The sequence below is a fragment of the Choloepus didactylus genome, chromosome 18 (assembly GCF_015220235.1).
Source record: "Choloepus didactylus isolate mChoDid1 chromosome 18, mChoDid1.pri, whole genome shotgun sequence".
Classification (NCBI taxonomy): domain Eukaryota; kingdom Metazoa; phylum Chordata; class Mammalia; order Pilosa; family Megalonychidae; genus Choloepus; species Choloepus didactylus.
Window position 1 is genome coordinate 24394856 of NC_051324.1, and position 23551 is coordinate 24418406.

Here is a 23551-nt window from a genome sequence, read left to right on the forward strand (position 1 = left end):
TCTATGCAAATGACTATGCAAAAAGAGGCAAAGGAAACTTGTAAATGAACATGCCAGCCAGCCCCTCTTCTCCTGCTCTTCTCATATTCTTCACCACATAAAGCTACAAATTTTATGACTATGTCAGCCATGATGAGATGAGAAAAATAAGGACATATGTTGAGTTTTTCATAATACCAAATTTATTCAATTTAAAGGAATGTTTTCTATTCTGAGATTATGTCCTTCCTTCTCTTTTTTTGGTCCTAAAATCTCTTTCATAAAATGATACTGAAGGTACATGACAATAGATATTTTTATGTGGTTCCTTGGAAACTTAAAAAGTTGATCACTCTGTTGTTCCCCTCCATTTTTTGGTGGGGAGGGGTATTGAATAGATTTGTAAAACCCAAATGTCTATTAATCTCCAACCTAGAAAAATACACACTGAATGGTAAAAGGTTACCAACCTATTTGGAATGAATCTCAGTTAATCAGTGTAACCTTTCAGGAGAAGAGTTAACAAATCTTATTTTTTCATTCTTAACAGTTGTCTCCATCATAATGTTCCGTAAGTATATCAGATTAGTCATAACAACTACAGTTAAGGGACTAATGAAACACTTCTTCATAATCTCTAACAATTTGACAGGAGTGAATTTAATAAGAGCAATAAAAGTGTGGCAACATAAATCAAGGAGGTCCTGATGCAAACTATTCCTGTAGTGGATGGCATCTCAGCTTTCTCATCTGAAATGAGCCAAGAAATCAGTTATTATGATAATCATAACAATAAGAAAATATTTCAAAACAAAATTCATACTCTCAGAAAGGAATGCCCACTTAACATATAACAGACTAAAGGAAGATCAAAAGAGAAGGCAGTATTTAGGATGGAGAATGTGGTTCCCACCCTTGTTGAGAAGAAGTATAGCAAAAGTGTCTTTCTCCAGGGCACACTCTCTCAGTCATTGACATTGTGTGGCAATAAAATGCAGTTGCACAAGCATTAGCTTAAAGAGACAGTAGGCTTAAGACCAAAGGTGTTTGGAGTTCTAGGCAACCTTCCAACATAGCGTCACTTCTCTTCCTCTCAAGTGCAGGTAGATTCTCCTCTACCCTCCATTCTCCTCTGAACCTCTTCACGTTCCAGCACCTCCCATCTCAGGAGGAGTTTGCCCAGGATGGACTTTATGATGCACCACTGTTACCCATCTGCTTATGGAAAATGATTGATCCTAGTCTAGAGTACTTACAGAGCTGTATCTCTATGAGGGTCTTGATCCTTTATGCAGAGCTAAAAGTGAACACAAAAAGGGTAAAAAGTTTTCTTGCTTTCCCTCAGCCCATGAGTAAATATTTTGAATGCATCAAAATGGCTCAAAGGACAGGTGCTATGGAAAGGCAGCCACCTGTGTATGGACACAGGTCTCACTTCTTTGGCCACATTGATAACTTCTATTGAATTTAGAGAAGGCATGATTCTTAAATCAGAGGCTTCCAGGATTCTTAGGTAGTTTAGTATTTCTTTTTATGTAGGAAAAATGTGCTTGGGATGGGAACAGGGAATGGGAACAGGGAATAGGATGAATTTCCTCATGGGAGACATTGTCCCCTGGGATATCACCATATGTTTCAAGGAGAATGCCCTTTCCGGATTATGAATTCTGCATAGGGCACAATGGCCTTTTCTTAGAGGCTTTCTACAATGTCTGGCCCCCTTTGGCAGTGAATTAATTACCAGAGTCAAATGCATGGCATGAACCTGTGCATGCATATACTCTGAATCATTCTGAAAAATGAGTCACCATTCAAACCCCAGCCCACCGCAGCCAGGGCATGTGGCTATGCCCAGGAGGTGAGCAGCAGTGACATCTTTTCAATGCAGATCTCTGAATCCAGAGCAGATGAGCCTCCCACTATGTATTTATTGTTTAAAAGTAACCATATGCAGGCTCTATATTTTCTAAACAGTCTAAGTCTACAGTCAGTTTGTTCAAACACCACAATTGCATGGAACTTTGAATAGGAAGTGAGATATGGTAGATTAGTATAGGTTAGAGTGAAATAGTGACACATCCCAAAGTAATTTGGGTGGAGAATAAAAATATATTTGCAGGGCCCCCCTGAGGAGCTGGGGGAAAATGTGGAAGTGTTGGACTTCCTCACCTGGGCTGATGCTGATGTTGTCACAAACATTAGGACTGGTGGTTTGATGTGCTGACCCTCTATCATGGGACTTGCCCTTATGAAGCTCATTACTGCAAACAAGAGGCTAAACTTGCATATAATTGTGCCTAAGAGTCTCCCCCTGAGTACCTCTTTGTTGCTCAGAGGTTATCCTCTCTCTCTCTCTCTAACTCAGCCACCTCGGCAGGTGAACTCACTGCCCTCCCCACTATGTGGGACCTGACTCCCAGGGGTGTAAATCTCCCTGGCAAAGCAGGATATGACTCCCGGGGGTGAATCTGGACCCAGCATCGTGGGATTGAGAACATCTTCTTGACCAAAAGGGGGATGCAAAATGAAATAAAATAAAGTGTCAGTGGCTGAGAGATTCCAAATGGAGTCGAGAGGTCACTCTGGTGGACATTCTTATGCACTATATAGATAATACCTCTTAGGTTTTAATGTATTGGAATAGCTAGAAGTAAATACCTGATACTATCGAACTCCAACCCAGTAGTCTGGACTCCTGAAGATGATTGTATAACAATGTAGATTACGAAGGGTGACAGTGTGATTGTGAAAATCTTGTGGATCACACTCCCTTTGTCTAGAGTATGGATGAATGAATAGAAAAATGGGGACAAAAACTGAATGAAACATAGGGTGGGATGGGGGGATGATCTGGGTGTTCTTTTTTACTTCTATTTTTTATTCTTATTCTGATTGTTTCTGATATAAGAAAAATGTTCAAAAATAGATTGGGGTGATGAATGCATAACTATATGATGGTACTGTGAACAGTTGATTGTACACCATGGATGATTGTATGGTATTGAATATATTTCAATAAAACTGAATTCAATTAAAAAAATAATAAATTAAAAAAAGTAACCATAAAAGAGTCACCATAGCAAGAACAGAGGAAAATTTAAAAGGAAGAAAATTCAGCCTCAAATCCCCTATCCCTTAAACTACAGCTATTTTCGTCCAGTCCTTGTCCATATGCACTTCTTTGCAAAGCTGTACTCATAATATTTGTACAATTTTTACTACTTTGAGCACCTTCTTTTTAGATCCTGTGATACAGAGACCAGATTTGACTTTGCCAAAGAAGGGCTCCTAAATCTGGCCACTTATATAGCTAGTTTATAAGCTAAATAAAAGCATTTATTTAGATGATTTTATTACTAAATAGCTTCAAATACTTAGATACCTTCATTATTCTTTTTCTTCTGGCAATTAGTCCAAAGCACAATGTCAGAAAGACCACAACAGATGCAGCAATAATGGCTTCTGTCGGTACAGGTGTAGTTTTATCTGTTGGAAATGATAACACAGAGAACAAGAGAGTTATCATTAAACACAGAGAACAAGAACTAACATTTATGTTCTTCTAACATGTCATGGTGCCCTGAATTTTACATGACTCGCCGTTTTAATTAAATCCCCCCCCTACAACCCCAAAAGGTAGGTATTATTCTCCCCATTATACAGATGGGGAGCCAGGGGCCTTGAGAGGTTAGGTTACCTGTCCAAAGTCAAAGAGCTAGAAAATGGCAGGGGCATATTTTGAATACACTCATGTAGGACAGCATAGTTCATTGAAATATGAATAACTCCCTCCAAAGAGGTAGTCAGAACATTTTGTGCTTTCTTCATACATAATTTTTGCCACCCAGAAAGCAGAAGTAGGATAAAGTTAATGGTTCTTCCTGCCTTTTGGAATGCCCAAGAAATATTGGGAGGTATACCAGAGGGAGAAAGAGGCAGGAGGCGTTGAGGATAAGACAAGAAAGGATGAAGAGCCTGCTGGACTAAGAAGGGGACAGAGGTCTGTGGGCCCTATACTGTGATAGTGCCTAAGCAGTGACGAGACACTACGGGAGGTGGCTGTATGGTGCCCCTAGGGAAGTAGGACTCTAAGCACCAGGCCCCCTAGCCTTGGCAAAGATTTCCATACCTCCCTCAATGACATGGGAGGACAGAGTCTACTGCTAACTTGGACTAGGAAAGGATCAGCAGCAGTCATGACAGCCTGGAAGTCCATTCCCTTGTTTCCTGAAGACCAGGTAAGCTCAGAGCTATTTTATTCATCAAGCTTTATGGGCACAGCATCTGCACGTATGAGTTTTCCAGGGCTTATGAAAATATTTGAGGCCCAAAGAAATATTTATTGGCTCTAAAATATGAAGAGAAAGTGGCAAGAATGAAATTAATACATGTTTAATTAATCATCTATATAATGTAAACTTATGTCAACTCTAACACCTGCTAAAAATAGTGTTTAAATCTCAAGAACAAAATTAATAACTCATTTATACCAAAATTCAAAATGTATACAATGTCTACAAATTATTTCAAAAGTTTTACAGCAAAAAGAATACTTCATGTGCTTCATTTCAATATGGTCAATAAGATATGGTGTGAAACCCTCAAAAATAAGTGTTGAGGCCAACAAAGGCTGACCGTGCCTAAGCCCCTGGATTCTGATGCCACCCAGGAAGGGGACGTGGCTTCAGTCATGACTTAGATGAAATTTTCCACCCACATGGGGGTTGGGGTAAGGAGTCAGAAGTAAGTTGTTTTAAAGGAATTGAAGAGTGTGCAAATTATTGTCCAACTGCTATGGCTGACTACGGCTTGAGGTGTAGTCAACAAATATTTATTGTGTGACTGCCATGTGTCAGGTATTGTGCTCAGCCCTGCAAAGAATAGGACAAACACGGTCCCTACCTTCAAGGAGCTCATATTCTAGTAGGGTAGACAGACATTAGACAAACAGAAATTACAGACTGTGATAAGTGTTATAAAGGAAACAGGAGCATGAGATAGTGTACAAAGGGTGAAAGGTGGGATAAGTTTAATTTTAAAGCCTAAGCCCTATCTGCCTTAAGATTATGAAATAGGGTTTATTCCTCTGTGCTGGTTTGGATGTATTATGTCCCCCAAAACGCCATTATCTTTGATGCAGTCTTGTGTGAGCGGGAAACTGTTGGTGCTGATTGGATTGGAGACTTTTGATTGGAGATGTGATCACTCAACTGTGGGTGAGATCTTTCATTGGATAATTTCCATGGAAGTGTGGCCCTGCCCACTCAACATGGGCCTTGATTAGTTTACTGGAGCACTATATGAGCACAGACAGGAGTGAGCTTGCTACAGTCAAAAGGGACACTTTGAAGAACGCACAGGAGCTGAAAGAAGATCTGCAGGTGAGAGACAGTTTGAAGACAGCTGCTGAAAGCAGACTTTCGCTCTGGAGAAGCTAAGAGAGGAAAAACGTCCCAAGAGCAACTAAGAGTGACATTTTTGAGAGACTGCAGCCTAGAGAGGTATGTCCTGGGAGAAAGCCATTTTGAAACAAGAACACTGGAGCAGACGCCAGCCACAAGCCTTCCCCGCTAACAGAAGTTTTCCGGACACCATTGGCCATCCTCCATTGAAGGTACCCAATTGTTGATGACTTACCTTGGACACTTTATGGCCTTAAGACTGTAACTGTGTAACCAAATAAACCCCCTTTATTAAAGCTGATCCATTTCTGGTGTTTTGCATTCCGGCAGCATTAGCAAACTAGAACACCCCCATAACTGGATGATGTACTAACTCATTAGTTTCAAATCATTTTCTTCCACATTACTTATCCAACTCCTGCTCAGGATAATTTTGAGGAGTAAGTGGATTAAGCATCACTCTTGCCGTCTCTTGGCTGTTCCTAAAACTTACTCCATAAATCATGGCTTTCACCAACCCCCTGGAGAAACTGCTCAATGAGCCTCCTTCTAGTAAACTCTGGCTCTGTAATATTCAGCTCTGGGACACACCAAAGGACCTTTAGTTTACTGGGCAATCCCTCCACTTGCATGCCCAGGACAAATACCAAAACGAAAGGGAAGCAAGTGTGAGGCAATAAGGATAAGAAATCAGAGTTCAGTCACTGGTTGGAAATATTTTCACCAAGCTGAATAAAATGAAACCAACATGTGACAGCTTTCACTCCAAAAACAAGGTGAAATAAATTGCCTGACCCATTGGCTGACTTTGGATGCCAAGTTTCTGCTGATAGGGTCATTTGCAAGTGCCATTTGCCACAAGTAAGTGTAACTGCACCTTTCCCCTTGGTCTGTTTTACACTCTCATTTGTGTTCAGACCTAGTGTTTTTTCCTCTGTTTGCTGTGGTAAAATAATTTCAATATATGGGCTAAATCTAGTCTTCAAGACAAGATCCATGATGTCATTTCCCGCTTTTCATGGCCTCATTTAACAACGACCCACCACTGAGCAGTGAAGCTGGGGAGAGGCCTATGGCAAACTTGGCATTTAGCCTGAAAACCAGCAGCAGAGTGGTTAGACAGCCAAGGCAGCCAGCAGCCAGGGAAGTAACAAAGTAGGAAAAAATAAGAAAAACAAGTTGGTTTGGAAGAGCTCCACCTAAAACAGGATCCTGCCCCCTTGAAAGCCAACTTGCCAAGCTGGTTTCCTGCCTGCCACACGAGCTGATGTTTTTTGTGGCACATTGCAATTATGATTCCTACTTAAGTAAGAGGGATGGTATGATTCCCTAGTCTCCGAGTGTGGTCTTTAAGCCAGTTGGAATGTCATGGCTTGAGGCCCCACCAACCATGCTATTGTGATCGTGTGGAGGTGAATAACTACAAGCTTGAACGTGCTGTCCCTTTCACTGCTTCCATCCCATGGGTACTTAGATTTTTAAAGCAAGTAACCCTTGGGCACGGTTTCCTTGCTCTTCAGGACAAATTATTGAGCATGCCAGGAATCAATAGTGGACATTCAACTGGCAGCAACTCCTCCTCCCCATCGGCCACTCAGTTGGGGTCACAGGCTCCCTCTGGGGCAGAGGAAATAAGAAGCCATATGTTTTTATCAGTCAAACACTTCTGGCAGGGGTTTAGTTGGCTTGCTGGTACTGGCAAGATTGGCAAGGAATGGGCATAGGGAGGCAAATGGTAATATGAACATTGTTCTAACAAGATATAGGAGCTTCAGCTTGTTTGGTTGCTCTTAGCTGCCCATGACCAGGAAACGTGTGCACAAACATTTTCTGCATCTGTTATGTCAGGTATCTCGCCTCTCTCTGCATGTGAGCAAGAAATAGGAGAACAGAAAAACACTCAGAGCTTCGGTTATTCCTTGTTATTTCAGAGGCATTAAACCTGGGTAGATGTAGCATGAAGCCAAGAGAAAGAGTATTTATTCCATTTTTTTTTCCCACTCTAATCCCCTCTCCTAATTGGCCTGCAGGTTGGAATTTCAGAACTAGGCGTGATTTTAGAAATCCACTTTCTTATCTAGTCTTCTCTGCGAGTTTCTCCTCTTCTGTTATTTGGCTTTGAACTCAAAAGTCCAGTTTTTAACAAAACTTGTTGCCCAGGAGAATTCATAGAAGTACTCCTCCCTAAAAGCCAACCAGAATTTTTCCCCTGCTCTTTGGTTCTAGGAAAATCAGTGTCCTACTTGGTATGGGCATAACTCTCCTGAAAGGGAGGACAAGGATTCTTAGTGGAAAACTAAGGATGGGGATAATTCCCCTCCCTTTGGATGTGGATAGTTCTCTAAAGAAAATCCTCACTATTAATAATTGTCATCAACTTTATTGTCATCAAAAATATTTACTTAGCCTCTACTCTGAGTTTTGCGCTGGGTTGGGTACCACTTAGAAAGACAGTTACCTTTAACAATCAGGTGAAAATCCTTGGTTTCCATGTTTAGAGATGAAGATGCAATACAGCTATAGGTTCCGTTGTCAGATTTCTTGACATTGGTGATTGACAGCTGCAAAAACTCACTTGTCTGTTGTATCTGGTAACGGTTTTTCTCTAAATTCAGGATGACACCGTTTTTGTACCACATCATTTGAGCCTGGGGGTTAGATTTCACGTTGCAAACCAACTGCACATTGCTGCCTTCCTCAGCTGTTTGAAAGTAGTCTCCACTTAGGAGAGGGGGATCTGCAAGACTCAAGCATTTAGATTTAATTATTAGATAAGCTGTAATTCACTATCAGTTTTCAAAGTTTTCCTTCAGTCTATCTCACGTAGTGATTCATTCATTTGAGAAATATTTACTGAGTACCAACTGTGTGCCAAGCACACAGGAACAAGGGGTAGGAACTGGGGATACAATGGTCAGTAAGATAGATCCAGCTCCAAACTTCAATAACTTTTAATATGGTGGAGAAGGCAAACCATGAAACAAAGATATACCATAATGAATGGGTACCAGGTAGTCATTTTGTAACACAATCCATGAATAAGCCTTGGGTCTCTGCTCCCTGAGAGTTAATATAGTAAACCAACCTGTGTCAGTGTTAGATAAAACAATATAATATTAAAAATGCAGGCATTGTAATCATTTGGCTTAGAGCTCAAATTCCATCTACACCACTTACTGTGCTCTTGAGAAATTTGCTTAAATGCTAAGGCCTCAGTTTCCTCATCTAAAAAATATGATAATAACATCATATAAAATATGATAATAACGAGTTGCTATAAAGATTAAATGAACTAATCCCTGAAAAGAATTTGCCACAGTGTTAGCTGCTAGTATTATTGTGATGGCAGAAGTAGCTGTTTTGAGACCCACTCACACCCTCTATTTTTGCGTCTTATCTAACCACATTTGCCCTGGCCACATTTACCAGTGCATATTTGCCTTTTCTCAATGAGCCTCTAGAACTAATGTCCTCTTCCCAGAACGTGTTCCAATCATGGAAACTCTTGCATCAGTGAAAGGTGCATGTGACCTTCTGAGCCCCTCATTTCTCTGTGCAAACAACTCACTCCCTCAATGATAAAGGCAGTTAAAGACCAATAGAGAGTCAAATGCATTTATCCTCACCAAATAATTCCATTCCTCACCCCCACCAAGGCTCTCCAACATCTAGGAGGAGAAATGGCTGAGCTGAATGTCCCCTCTTCTCCATACCTCTTGCATTTTCTGGTAAAGGTGCAGAAGACTAAAATAATGACTGAAGAGTGGGCAGTAAGGAAGAGGAAGAGGTGGAGAAGGAGGAAAAAAACGAGCTTGTAAAATCTGCACACTGAATAATTAGACCCTGAGTAGGCTGCACTATTAATAACTCTCTCAGAAAAATGACATTTTGTTGCTCTTTGGAATGAGCTTGAATTCTGTATCCATATCAAATGAGGATGTTATATGGCATTCAGATAAGTTGTAAGGTATTCAGATATGCAGGAAGCTGCTACAATAGAGAACATAATTGCCAGATAGACCAGTTCCATCTGTGAACAGGTCTTACTAGTTATTCTTTTTTATTTAACTATTTAAAATTAATTTTTAAGCATATAAGCTATATATGAATATCCTTTTTTAAAAAATTAGTACATTTCAGATAAAGCTGAAGTCCTCTTTGACTCCAGCCTTGTCACTTCCTAACCCCCCAGAGATACTCACTGCTGTGTTTATTGTAAATCCTTCCAGATCTTTTCTTAAAAAAATAGTTTTCTATTCATATAGTGTACCCATAGGAAATATATTGCATTATTCTAGTGGGGAGGGTTTACATAAAGGATCATATTCTCTCAATAACTTGCATGTTTTTGAGATACATCCACATTCTACCACACAGATGTAGCTCATTCTTTTTAGAATGCTGTAGCATAATACACGGATTCTTTAATCCTGTTCGTTTTTAAAATGTTAACAATGTTAAGATAAAAATCCTTGCACATGTCTCTTTACACCACCTGTGCATGTGTTTCTCTACGATTAATATCTAGAAGTGCTAAGTGCTGAGTCATAGGGTAGGCTTCCTTTAAATTTTGATAGATATTGCAAAAGATGTGGCCCCAATTTCTACTTTCAGTAACCATGTATGAGAGAACCTGTTTCTCCACACCTCCCCCAAGCAGTATATTATCAAACTTCCGTTTATGTCTTGATCTACTATTTATAATTTTATTTATAAATTTATCATTTATAATATTATTATTTATTATTATTATTGGATTGTACATGTAATTCTTCTCACTAGCTCCTTTTGTCTTACTGATTGATGAGTTTGTGTTAGTTATTGTCACTATGAGTTGCTGACCAATTGGTTAGTTACAATGCTATTTAAGAGGTTGTTACAAAAATGATTTTAAAAAGTGGACTCAGACTGGAAAATGGCAAACAATTTTTTTAGCAACCAAAACATATTGTTGGTATTTCTGCTATGTCTCCCTTAAGAAGTTCAGTGGGAAGATTTGTGTTCTTATCCTCACCTGTGATTTGGGCTCCCACTCTGGCCCTCAGTTTCCTCAACCGTCACTTTATAAGGATGACTACAACAAGACCTCCAAGGTCCTGCTTATCGTCTTGGATTCTATCAAAGTACCCCAGAGGGTAGCTTGCCAAAAATCACATTTTTATCAATTCACAGAAAATAAAATCAAAGCTCCTTTGCCCAGGAACATGCAAATGATTCAGTCTGGAAACTCAAGCTGCAGGATGCCAGCAATTTCCAGATCTGGGCTCCTTGGCATTTTCTCCACCTTCATTTCTTCAGGAGCAATGGTATCAATTTTTCAAAGAGAAGTTTGCTGAGCTCTTTGAGGCCCAATGGCTTTGACTTTTTATTACTAAGTTCCAAGTCCAGAGTTCTTTATACCAAATCACATCACACCATCATCCTACCCCACATCACCCCACCCCCACCCCATCCCACCCCATACTTTCCTCATGCAGAACCAACTCTCTACCCAAAACATAGTATCATCTGAAGGACCCCTAATGCCACATAGTCCCGCCAATGTATTAACAACACTTGAAATACAACCATAGGAGAACTTCACCTTTCTGGGTTTTAAGATGATGTTAAAAAATCTCCAATGAAAGTCTTTCTAAGTAGAACACAAAAGCTAGAAACTACAAAGGAAAATATTGGTAATTTAAAATATATAAACATTTGAAACTTCAATATGTAAAAAAAAAAAAAATCTGTAAATCATGTCAAAAATAAATGGGGGAGGGGGAATAAAAAGAAAAGAAAGAAGAAAAACCAAAATAATAATAATAATAATAAATGGGGGAACATTTACAATCCAAATAAAGGGCTAATTCCCATAATTTACAAAGCCCTTACACAAACTAATAAGGTGACTATCCCAATAGAAAAATGGGTAAAGGGGTATGAATAGGAATTTCATAGAAAAAAATTCATAGCTAATAAATTTATGAAAAGGTGATCATCTTCACTCTTAAAAATGAAATAAAATTTCAAAGTAGGCTGGCAACTCCTCAGAGTTTGGGGATACTTGGTGTTTTTGCGAGTGTAGGGAAATAAGCATTCTCATTCTTTGTTGTAGGAGTATAAATCGGGTAATTTGGCAAAATCAAGCAAATGTTAAAATGCACATACTCTGGGCACCTAGATTCCAGCTACCACTTGGTGTAGCGCAGACAGCACAGAATGGCTAGTAGTTCCTTCCCCCTCACTCACAGGTAACGTTCAGCACCACCGAGATAGACACTGACTGATTCCTCTGTAGCTTGCAGGTAAAGGTGACTCCATTGTCATCTTCACTGATGGAAGAGACACAGACAGAGCTGGAGTTGATTTTGTTTTCCAATGTCAAACCCACTATCCCATCTTCTCGGTACCAGAGAAGTTCTTCCTCTCTGGTGTGGTTTTGAACAGCACATTCTAGAGACTCTTGTAAGCCAAGCTGAGTGTCCAGGATATAGTTCTCAGTTTCACCATTCACAGTTAAGACAGAACCTGGGAGTACAGGAGGAAACTAATGAGATGTACAGAGTAAATGACCTGAACATCCATCAAAAGGGGCTTGGTTAAATAAATTATGTGTCGTCAATACACTGAAATACTTGGCAACAATTAAAAATGATCATATTAATTTATAAGATCCTGCAAGGAAAAAGGTCCATAATGTATTATAAACTAAAAAAAGAAAAGAGTAAAAATAGTGGCTACAAAATTTTGCTGTACATTGTAGTCACCTGGGGATCTTGAAAAACACCCTGATGGCTGGCTCCCATCCCCAGGCATTCTGATTTAATTGATATGTGCATCGAAGTTTAAGAACCATTGGGTTAGATTCCATTTTTGTTTATACATATTCATGGGAGAAAGTTATGGAAAAATCCTATATATTGAATAGGATTGATTAAAATAGTGAAAAAAAGTGAAGAAATACTTACCAGATTTAAATTTATTTCTTCAAGTAAGGGGGTGGGAATGGGAAAATTAAAAGGAAAAAGACTGCAGAAAAATGAAAAAATGTTTAAGGCATAACATTAAGTGAAAAGGCAGATTATAAATCACACCTCTAATAATTACTGCAATTAAATATGCACATGGGCACAAACTGATTTGAAAACACTTTTTTGATTAGATGATGGGATTATGGACAAATTGGAGCTGGCATTTCTGATGTTTTAATATTGTTTTTGCAGTAAAATAAAATAAAAAATTTTAAATAGCTGTGGTTTATGGAGTGGCTGGATTGTTGTGGGGTGATTGGTCAAGATACATAGCAGTTTATTTTCATCTCTGATTTTTAGAAATGCATTCATTGCATAGTAATATACCTGAATTTCAGTTTTTGCTTTCCGGGCTCAGAACCAAGTAACAAAGAAAAGAGTGGCTACCAAATTTTGTCCCCCTTCCCTGTCCTAGATAACATTCTTTAATATGCCCTATAAACACATTAAGTTTAAACACACACACACACACACACACACACACACACACACAATTAGCAAAGATAATGGATTGCTACCTAACATTAAAAAAGAAATCTGTAGGACTATATATCAAAATGCTGAGTGCTTATCTCTGGATAATGGAATTTGGGGTGATTTTTATTTTTTTCTTTTCTCTTTGATATATTGTCTAATTTGTTTTAAAATGGCTAGTTATTACACTAGCACTTGGAAGTGTAAAAAAAAAGCTACTTCCAAGATGGGGGCAAATGTAGGAAAGATTTTCTTGTAAGTAATGTGTTCAAATAAACAGTTGGCAGAAGATCATTTTGGTAGGATTAATAATGAAATACATTAACATGTAGAAAACTCTGATATTGACTCTGGAAATAATAGAATACTTTGCCTTGTCTTGTAATATCAGACCAAAAAAAATTTTCCCATTCAATTTTGTATTGTTACCTGACTTCTATTCTCTGAGCCAGACCAATTACATGTTCAGTCCAATTTGGAGTTTAGAATGTACCCGATGCCCAAGGACCATTTTTAAACCTGGAATTTTTCTTTACAATAAAAAGTGTCCAAAAAAGAATATTAACTTACTCATCATCCCACATGGCAGAAATAAAATCTCTAAGAGAAGATATCTGTATATTTGCTTTAGGCCTCTGTTCTTCCATGCCATCTTTAATGAATTCGAATCAGATCTGCCAGAAAAAGAAAAGAATGCAGTTGGTGCTGTACTTTGGTCTACATGGAGCTTATGAACTTTTCTCCTGTCAAGTAAAGTCCTAGATGAGTCATCCCAGTATATAGTGGTACTACTTCCAGTTTTCAATTAAACAATCCTGTTCTGACTACTAAGTTCAAAGTACTTTTGGTATTGAGGGATTTTTTTAAGGGAGCAAAAAGAAAACAGCAAGGAAATGGACTATATAATATAAGATAGCCCTGGGGAAGATAAAACCAATCTTCCCTATAGAAATTGGTAGAATGTCATTTTAAAAGAAAGAGAAACAAGACTTGCTTCATTCTCCAATGGCCCCTACTGAACAAAGTAATTCTTGTTTTGAAAGTCTCTCTTGGGTCATTTTTGCAAAGTTCCTCTCTGCTAAGAGAGTCTTTGAGATTATTCCAAATCCTATGCATTCAAATGGTGTGTACCTTAGAAAAAATTCAGTCTCAAGCTGGCCTCTGATATTAAACTACGTTAATCTCTTTGCTTTCCCCATCCATTCACTACTCTCTCCCTCATAACACCCCTTCCCCTTGACCCAGTATGAACTAAAAACAGTAAAAGTAAAGGCCTCCTTTCTCCCTTCTTCTGTGCTCCTGCCATTGCCCTTTCTAAGATGTTCTCCACTTCCATCTGGGAAAAGCATACATCATCACTTCTTTTCAAGATTACTGCTATGAATATAATAGAAACACATATGGAATGCTTTCTATGGGACAGGCACTGTGCCAAACACTTTACATACATTATCTCAATCTCAAGCCTCACAACAACTCTCTTGAGGTAGTTTCTAAAGATTTAGAGAGATTATATAACTAGCCCAAGATCCTAAAGACAATAAATGTCAATCAGGACTTCCAAGACCATGCTCTTACCCACCTTACTCCCTAGATTAATATTCTCTCCTTTTGAGAAACCATTGTTGATCCCTTCCAACCCCTGGCCACTCCACAGACCTTAAAACTTGGAGTTCTGTCCTCTGACCATTAAATTGAGTATTAAATTTTCAAGAGCTGTAACACACCTATGACTTTGGGCCTCCTTTCCTCCTCCCCTGCCTGTTCTGACAGGAGCAGGCTTTGTTCCTGCCAGGCTCACCCTTTCCGGCTGGCACGCCTGCTTCAATCTCTCAATAGGATACAATTAGTACTTATACTGACCCTTTTGTAATTGTAAATTTCCACTAAAAAGTTTTCTATCACAGTGTTGTAACAGTGAAGAATTTTGGAATTTGGCCAGAGTTGTCTCAAGCAGTGTACATTGTAGGGGCTAAATAAAAACCAGAGGTGTGTGCCTGTTGGCAGACCTCACTCCATTATTAAGGAGGAAGATTGATGTCTCCTCTTTCCTTCCACCCCACCAAGACAGCAACTTGTCACAGTGAATTTCCCTTACCTGACTTGTCTTCGGTTTTCACAACTTGTTGCTTTCTACACAAGACAAAGTCTTGCCTCTTACCTGTTGAGCTCTGAAAAGCTGACTACCTTGGTCAACTGTTGCTCTGTGTGGGAACTCAGAATCCTTTCCCTGTTACCCTCCTTTATAATAGAATTTAACACTTTATGACAGTATGGTCAAGTAAATAAGATACATTGGGTTCAAAGTCTGTTTCCCTTCATAGATTCTTAGAGAAGACAGTAATTGGGAAAGACATCTTGAGGTCTAAGTTTTTATATGTACTTAAGTTGCTAGGTGGGGCCAGATATTACTAACAGGGATGCAATTGTTTCAAGAAAGCCTGACCTTGTACAAAAATGCATAGCAAATTTCACTGAGTGTTGTCATATTCAAGTTACATGACTGTGCTTTTAATAACCTGATAGCCTGGGAATTGCGATGGGGCAAGTCCAAGGAGAGTTTTGACTTACACAGCAGTCAAAACACTGGAAGATTCCACTCAACTTTAATAATGCTGAAAAAGGATTCCTTATCACTGGTAACTCAAGCCCAATGTATAAGCTCTACTAAGCTAGGCATGGCAGGGGAAAGTTTTATCCCCTTGAGGTTCTCTCTTGGAGAATCATTGCATTACACGTTCGAGTATTAGCAATTGAAAAAAATAACATTTTTTTTGGGTAAAAAAAAAATACATATGTTTATGGTGTTGAAACAATTTTACCTGATAGATACTCTTGCTCCCATGTGTACAAGAATAGAACTGAAGAATATTTATGGTTATCCTTACATTTTAGCACATGGTTAAGTGCACCAGAGATCTGCCTTTTACCAGCTCTCAATAAGCAGTAGATAACGTTATTATTAATATATGCTGGGCAGAGCATTACAATAAACACAGCCTCACTATAGCATTTGTATAGTAAGAATCGTAGCTAAGAACAACTCCTGTGGGCTGGGTTGTAAGCACCCCCTAAGCCGGCTGTGGGTTTGCTTCTTTATGAATCCAGCAGCAGTGTGTTTTATTGTTACTATTTTAAATGAATTTGGCAATGGACTGGTAGTTCTTAGTTTGGGTTTCCTCCAAAGCAGACCCTGAGATAAAGCTTTGGGTGCAAGTAGTTTATTTAAGAGATGATCTCAGGAAGCACAATGGCAAAGTAAGATACGGAAGGGAGGAAAGCTAGTAAAGGATTACTGAACAGATTACTGCTGCAGGCAACTGTTGCTGTGGACCCTTTGAGAAGCTCTGAGGAACACGTCTCTGAATTGTCTCACAGAGAGGGAAGGAAGCTTGGATATTTGTCTACCAACTTCAGATTGAGAGTCACTCCTGGGGTGTTGACTCTCCAGCACTACCTGCCTGCCCTGTGAGGGTATAGAATACTTTTTCAGGCCAAGAATGCCCAGGTAAAGCTGTTAAAGAAGTTATCAGCTATACCGCAACTATTTGCAGGTGATCTCTGGGAAGGTCAAGGGGGAATGGGTAGGGCATCAATAGTACCTTCTACAACAGAATATTAGATGATATTAGGAAATAATGGCTAATTATCCTTAGGTGTGTTATGGTGTTGCAGTAATGTAGAAGAATGTCCTCATTCTTGGGCAAGACCTGCTGAAATATTTATGGGTTAAGTGTCATGAAGATTGCAACTAACCTTCAAATGAGTCAGAAAAATAAATGAATATATATATATTCACACATACACATACATAGATAAAGCAAATACAGCAAAAATATTAACATGAGCTGAATCTAGATGGGGTGGGTATATAGATCTTCATTGTACTATTTTTTCTACTTTTCTGTTGGTTTGAAGTTTTTCATAATTAAAATTTTGGGAAAATGTACTTAACAGATGTTTATCTAGTATCTGTCATGTGTTACGTACTCTAAGCATTGAAGATGCCAGCCCCACCATAAACCAGTATGGTGGCTTTAACATGAATTAGAAAAAGACTCTACTGCCATCTGTGGAAAATTGTTGTAATAACAGTACACACCTGCAATGACTATAAGATGAAAGATGTTCCCTGCACTCCACGTTAAGTGGCTTCTCCAGCAGATCACAGACAAGTAAATGAAGCTTTAGCTTTCAATGGACTTACATTCTAGTTGGGAGCCATGTAGAGCTCACTCAGTGCTGGGGCAGGATTTCAAATAAGAAAAATGGCATCATAACACCCCTTCTGGAGAGTCAAAGAAGTGACTTGATTTATCCAAGGTCATACAAGTCCCTCTTTCCTAGAACTGACACAGAGGGAAAACCATTTTGCCATAAGTAGTTAAGCCTACTAGTTAACCATTAAGCCCAAGTCATTTGGCTAGTTGGAATATTAACAGAGTTCAATACTCCACAGGTTCCACAAGTTGCTGAGGCCTAGAGGGAGAAAGGAAAAGGCAGCTGAGACTGGAAATTCCTGGGAGCAGAGAGCAATCTGCTTCAACCCCCCCCCCCCCCCAGGGCCATGCACTTCTGGAAAGGTAATAGAGAAGGGGGTCCAGGGACTGACAGCCATGGCTTTGTGATTTAGATGAGCATAGAACCACTTGAGGATTCTCCAGGCATCTTCCCTTCTCCAATTCTAATGAGGCTCAGGAATCCTCATCTTTAACAGGCCTCCTAGGTGACTGACACTGATCCACGAAAATCACATTGACAATCACTGACCAGACCAAGGGACTAGGCAGGACGAGGGAGATGCCTCAGCTAAGGGGAAGTGCCCAGCACATGGTGGGTCCACAAGAAGTATTAGCTGAAAGAAGAAAGGAAAGGAGAGAGGAAGGGAGAGCCAAGCAGCATGCCCACTCTGACATAGCAAGTCTGGTGCCCCTCCAGGAAGAGGACATATGCACAGGTGCAGCCGGTGGGAGATGGACTCTGTGGGTACAAGGGCCTTGCCATACTGTGCATTGCATGGGGATGAAGAACAGGAGAGAGAAACAACCTGAGCAGGTAAGAAGGGGGCTGAGGAGCAGCACAGCTGCCTGCTGAACATTGGCCCCCCACCCCCCACCCCGAGGCCTTGGAGCTGCAGCCTACACCTCTGCCATGGCCAAACCTGATGTGACAGAGGCACTAGTTCTGAGAATGACTGGAGGGTTGCAGGGTCATCTAGTCAGGTCACTGGGAGTGCCACAGAGGGTTTTCAAGTGTCAGAAAAGCTAGAAATGTGGGAGTCACAGCCTAGCAGTGATAGAATAGCTTTCTTTTTGTTTTATTTTTAAACGGTTTTATTCATATACCATCTGTGCTGGTTTGGATATATTATGTCCCCCAAGAAAAAGCCATGATCTTGTAATCCAATCTTGTGGGATATTGGGATTGGGTTGTTTCCATGGAGATGTGACCCACCCTACTGTGAGTGACACCTTTGATTAGGGTGTGACCTCTGATTTAATGTTTCCATGGAGATGTGTTCCCGCCCATTCAGCGTGAGTCTTGATTAGTCCACTGGAGTCTTATAAAAGAGCTCACAAACAGAAGGACCTCAGAGCTGCAGCTTAGAGAGACATTTTGAAGACAGCCGTTGAAAGCTGACGCTGACACTTTGGAGAATGCCATTTTTAAACGCAACCTGGGAGCAAGCAGATGCCAGTCAGGTGCCTTCCCAGGCAACAGAGGTGTTCCCAGCGCCATCGGTGTTCTTCTGTGAAGGTACCCTATTGTTGACCCCTTAGCTTGGACACTTTTATGGTATTAAGACTGTAACTTTGTAACCAAATAAACCACCTTTGTAAAAGCCAATCCATTTCTGGTATTTTGTGTAAATGGCAGCATTAACAAACCAGAACAGCATCCAATCCATCCAAGGTGTAAACCAATGGCTTTCAGTATAATCACAGGGTTGTGCATTCATCATCACAGTCAATTTTAGAACATTTTCTTTATTCCAAAACAAAAAAACCCATACCCCTGTATCCTTCCCCAATCCTAGAAAACCACTAATCTAATTCTATCTCTACAGATTTATTTATATTTAAAGAATACTAAGATATTACAGTTAACTATATTCCATAGTTTACATTAGGTTTATATTTTTCCCACATACCGCCCTTTTATTAACACCTTGTACTAATGATATATACTTGTTATAGATCATGAAAGAATATTTTTTTATGATTTTTTTATTAAATTCAGTTTTATTGAAATACATTCACACACTATACAATCATCCATGATATACAATCCACTGTCCACAGTATGATAACATAGTTATGTGTTCATCACCACAATCTATCTCTGAACATTTTCCTTACATCAGAAAGAACCAGAACAAGAATAAAAAATAAAAGTGAAAAAAGAACACCCAAATCATCCCCCCATCCCACCCCATTTGTCCTTTAGTTTTTATCCCCATTCCTCCACTCATCCATACACTAGATAAAGGGGGTGTGATCCACAAGGTCTTCACAATCACACTGTCACCCCTTGTAATCTACATTATTATATAATTGTCTTCAGGAGTCCAGACTGCTGGGTTGGAGTTTGGTAGATTCAGGTATTTACTATGAAAGAATATTTTTATATTTGTGCTACTCACCATAGTCTTCGTCTACCACAGAGTTAACTATGTTACACGGTCCTGTTTTATCCTCTAGCCTTCCTACACACAACCTAAAACTACCCCTTTCATCCACATTCACAAGCATAATTCAGCACTGTTAACTAAACTCACAGTAATGCAGTATGATCACCTCCTTCCATTTCCAAACACACTCAACTGAAATAGAAATTCTGTGCAAATTAATCATCAAATCCCCATTCTTTACCCCATCCTATCTCCTGGTAACCTATATTCTAGATTCTAACTTTATGGGTTTGCTTATTATAATTAGTTCATATTAGTGAGATCATACAATGTTTGTCCTTTTGTGTCTGTCTTATTTCATTGAACATAATATCCTCCAGTTTCATCCATGTTGCAGCATGCATCAGGACTTCATACCTTCTCACTGCTAAATAATATTCTATCATATGTTTATACCACATATTGTATATCCATTCATCAGTTGATGGACACTTGGGTTGCTTCCATCTTTGGGTAATTGTGAATAATGCCACTATTTCTTGGTATATACCTAGTAGTGGGGTTGTCAGATCATACGGCAATTCTATACTTAGCTCCCCGAGGAACCACCAAACTGTCTTCCACAGCAGCTGCACCATTTTACATTCCCATCAGCAATGAATGAGTGTTTCTCTTTCTCCATATCCTCTCCAACACTTGTGGCTTTCTGTTTTTTTAATAGTGTCCATTCTAGTAGGTGTGAAATGATATCTCACTGTGGTTTTGATTTGCGTTTCCCTAATAGCTAGTGATGTTGAACATCTTTTCATGTGTTTTTTAGTTATTTGTATTTCATCTTTGGAAATTGTCTACTGAAGTCTTTTGCCCATTTTTAAATTGGGTTGTCTGTCTTTTATTGTTGAGTAATAGAATTTCTTTATATATTCTGGATGTTAAAACCTCATCAGATATGTGGTTTCCAAATATATTCTCCCATTGCATAGCCTGCCTTTTCACTTTCTTGACAAAGTTCTTTGAAGAACAGAAGTTTATCTATTTTTTCTTTCATTGCTTGTGCTTTGGGTATAAGGTCTAAGAAACCACTGCCTACCATGGGATCTTGATGTTTCTCTACATTTTCCTCTAGGAGTTTTATGGTTCTGGTCCTTGTATTTAGGTCTTTGATCCTTTTTGAGTTAATTTTTGTATAAAGTGTGGGATAGAGGTCTTCATTTATTTTTTTGGCTACGGATATCCAGTTCTCCCAGCACCATTCTATGGACACTAGTCTGTTCCAGTTGGATGGACTTGGCAGCCTTGTCAAATATCAATTGGCCATAGATGTGAGGGTCTATTTCTGAACGCTCAATTTGATTCCATTGGTCAGTATATCTATCTTTATGCCAATATCATGCTGTTTTTACCACTGTAGCTTTGCAATATGTTTTAAAGACAGGAAGTGTGAGTCCTCCTACCTTGTTCTTTTTCAAGATGATTTTGGCTATTTGGGGCCCCTTACCCTCCCAAACAAAGTTGATAAGTGTATTTTCCCATTCTGCAAGTTAGACTGTTGGAATTTTGATTGGGATTGTGTTGAATCTGTAAATCAATTTGGGTAGAACTGACATCTCAACAATATTTAGTCTTCTAATCCATGAACATGGAATATCCTTCTATTTATTTTGGCCTTCTTTGATTTATTTAAGCAATGTTTTTTAGTTTTCTGTGTACTGGTCCTTTACATCACTGATTAAATTTATTCCTAGATACTTGATTCTTTTAGAAGCTATTGTAAATGGATTTTTTTTTTCTTGATTTCCTCCTCAGTTTGCTCATTACTAGTGTATAGAAACACTACTGATTTTTGGGTGTTGATCTTGTATCCCACCACTTTGTTGAACTCATTTGTTTGCTCTAGTTAGTTCAGTTGCAGATTTTTCAGGACTTTCTAAATTTAGGATTATGTCATCTGAAAATACTGAAAGTTTTACTTCTTCCTTTCCAATTGGGAGCCTGTTATTTCTTTTTCTTGCCTAAATGCTCTGGCTAGACCTTCTAGTATAATGTTGAATAACAATGGTGACATTGGGCATCCTTGTCTTGATTTTGATCTTAGAGGGAAAGCTTTCACTCTTTCACCATTAAGTAGGAGGCTAGCTGTGTGTTTTTCATATGTGCCCTTAATCATGTTGAGGAAGCTTCCTTTTATTCCTATCTTTCGAAGTGTTTTTATCAAGAAAGAATGCTGGATTTTGTCAAATGCCTTTTCTGTATCAATTGATATGATCATGTGGTTTTCCCTCTTTGATTTATGTGGTGTATTACATTAACTGATTTAGTGTATGTGCATCTGTGTGTTTTTCTGGAGAGATTGTCTCTGACTTTTAATTAGCTTCTCAAAGGAGTTCCAATTAAATTTTTTTCTTAAAGTTTAAAATCCATTGTCTCATGTTACTATGCTCTGCCTTTAAAACATCTATTACTTTGAGCTGAGGTCACGTTTCAACTTCCCCCATAGCCCTTCATTCCCTGGCACAGCACAGGGCCCAATCATACTCAGAAACAGATGGATTTTGTCTGCATTTATATGGAAAAATATCCAACACATCTTCTACACTACACAGAAGTAGCCATCCTATCCTCCACAGGATACCTATATTAAGAAAAAAAAAAAAGATTACCTCTGATATCCCATATTCTTCTTCCTTCTTTGCCCTCCATAAATTTTTAACTTGAAGGAAGGGGGCGGAGAGTGAACTTTTATTGCACGACCATTACTTGCTGAGTCATTTATACATGCTATATCATTCAATTCTCATGTCAACCTAGAAAGTGCATTTGATCATCATTTTACAGATAAGGAAACTGAGGCTTAGCAAGTCATCAGGGTGATAGTAACCCAAGTGTGGATGTTTTAGTAGCCTTTCCCCAAAGGAACCTGCATCCAAAATGATAGCAAGCTGGAAACTGTGTTGGTAGGGTTTTTATTTCCCCAGTGTCCTCCTCTTCTTGGAACTGAACAACCCAGAGTTGACAGCCCAGAATGCCTTTAAGAAAACAGGTAGAAGGTAGCAGTGATGATGTGACCTTTAAGACTGACCACTAGGGGTCTCTTCTCATCCACAGTGATTATGAAGTTAGACTTTGCTAAGGGTTAGAATTTCCTTGAGCCAATGGGGCAGGTAATAATTGGTTGATTTGGCACCAAGCAGAGGGATAGTAGCTGTATAAAACAGCAGGAGTGATGAAGAATAAAATGCTTCCTCAGGAGAAGCTGGATTATGTTCTCCAGTATCAGGCCTGACAGGGTTTTCAAAAGGGAACAGGTTTCTGGAACTTCTTCCTTATCCAAAATGGGAAAAAAGCAGGATATTCCACCACCCACAGTCACCAGGCAAACATCCAATTTCTTTCTTAGTATAGTGTGGCTCCAGGTTGTATTTACTGGAAGCAAATAAAGCTTCAGCCTCGTGGACCCTCATTTGCACAGGCCCCTTCTAATGCTGTGACCTCAGCAGCTTTATTTTCATAATTTCATATTCTTTTGTATTTGTATTCTTTTCCTTAAAGGGAACTCTCTGAAACCTATAAACTCCAGGTTCTGTAGGGCCTGGATCTTGGTCCTGTCTGTCTCCAGGATGCAGGATTTCAGAGAAGAGGAAAGAAGTAGGGGAGTTTCAAAGGGAAGTGCTCCGGGAGTCAAAAGAGACTTAGCAAGATGTGATGGATATTTTTCCATACAAATGCAGACAAAATCCATCTGCATTTATATGAACATGTGGTTTTCCCTCTTTGATTTGTTTATGTGGTGTATTACATTAATTGATTTAGTGTATTGCATCTGTGTGTTTTTCTGGAGAGACTGTCTCTGACTTTTAATTAGCTTCTCAAAGGAGTTCCAATTAAATTTTTTTCTAAAAGTTTAAAATCCATTGTCTCATGTTACTATGCTCTGCCTTTAAAACATCTATTACTTTGAGCTGAGGTCACGTTTCAACTTCCCCCATACCCCTTCATACCCTGGCACAGATTGATAAACATGCCAAAGAAACAACCAAAGAGCCAGAACTGTG

At 39.2% G+C, this 23551-nt stretch overlaps 1 protein-coding gene across 1 annotated transcript; it reads right to left on the reverse strand.

Moving 5' to 3' along the window:
* Window positions 1–217: 217 nt before the first annotated feature.
* On the reverse strand, window positions 218–14982 carry TMIGD1 (transmembrane and immunoglobulin domain containing 1). The gene is made up of 7 exons (XM_037809875.1): window positions 14967–14982; window positions 13439–13542; window positions 11613–11891; window positions 7840–8118; window positions 3362–3465; window positions 1236–1276; window positions 218–729 (listed from the first exon to the last, which is right to left on the reverse strand). Exons 2-7 carry the CDS (start codon window positions 13518–13520, stop codon window positions 726–728), a joined length of 789 nt encoding a protein of 262 aa, XP_037665803.1. The 5' UTR covers window positions 13521–13542; window positions 14967–14982; the 3' UTR covers window positions 218–725.
* Between the last annotated feature and the right edge of the window lie 8569 nt (window positions 14983–23551).

What these genes read in the sequence shown, in the direction of transcription:
- TMIGD1 (XM_037809875.1), bottom strand. Translation starts at nt 13,520, where the DNA reads ATGGCATGGAAGAACAGAGGCCTAAAGCAAATATACAGATATCTTCTC. An exon ending in GGTGGTGCTGAACGTTACCT is followed by an intron (nt 8,119 to 11,612) that starts GTGAGTGAGGGG and finishes TGAGTCTTGCAG; the next exon opens with ATCCCCCTCTCCTAAGTGGA. An exon ending in TTTTCACCTGATTGTTAAAG is followed by an intron (nt 3,466 to 7,839) that starts GTAACTGTCTTT and finishes CATTTCCAACAG; the next exon opens with ATAAAACTACACCTGTACCG.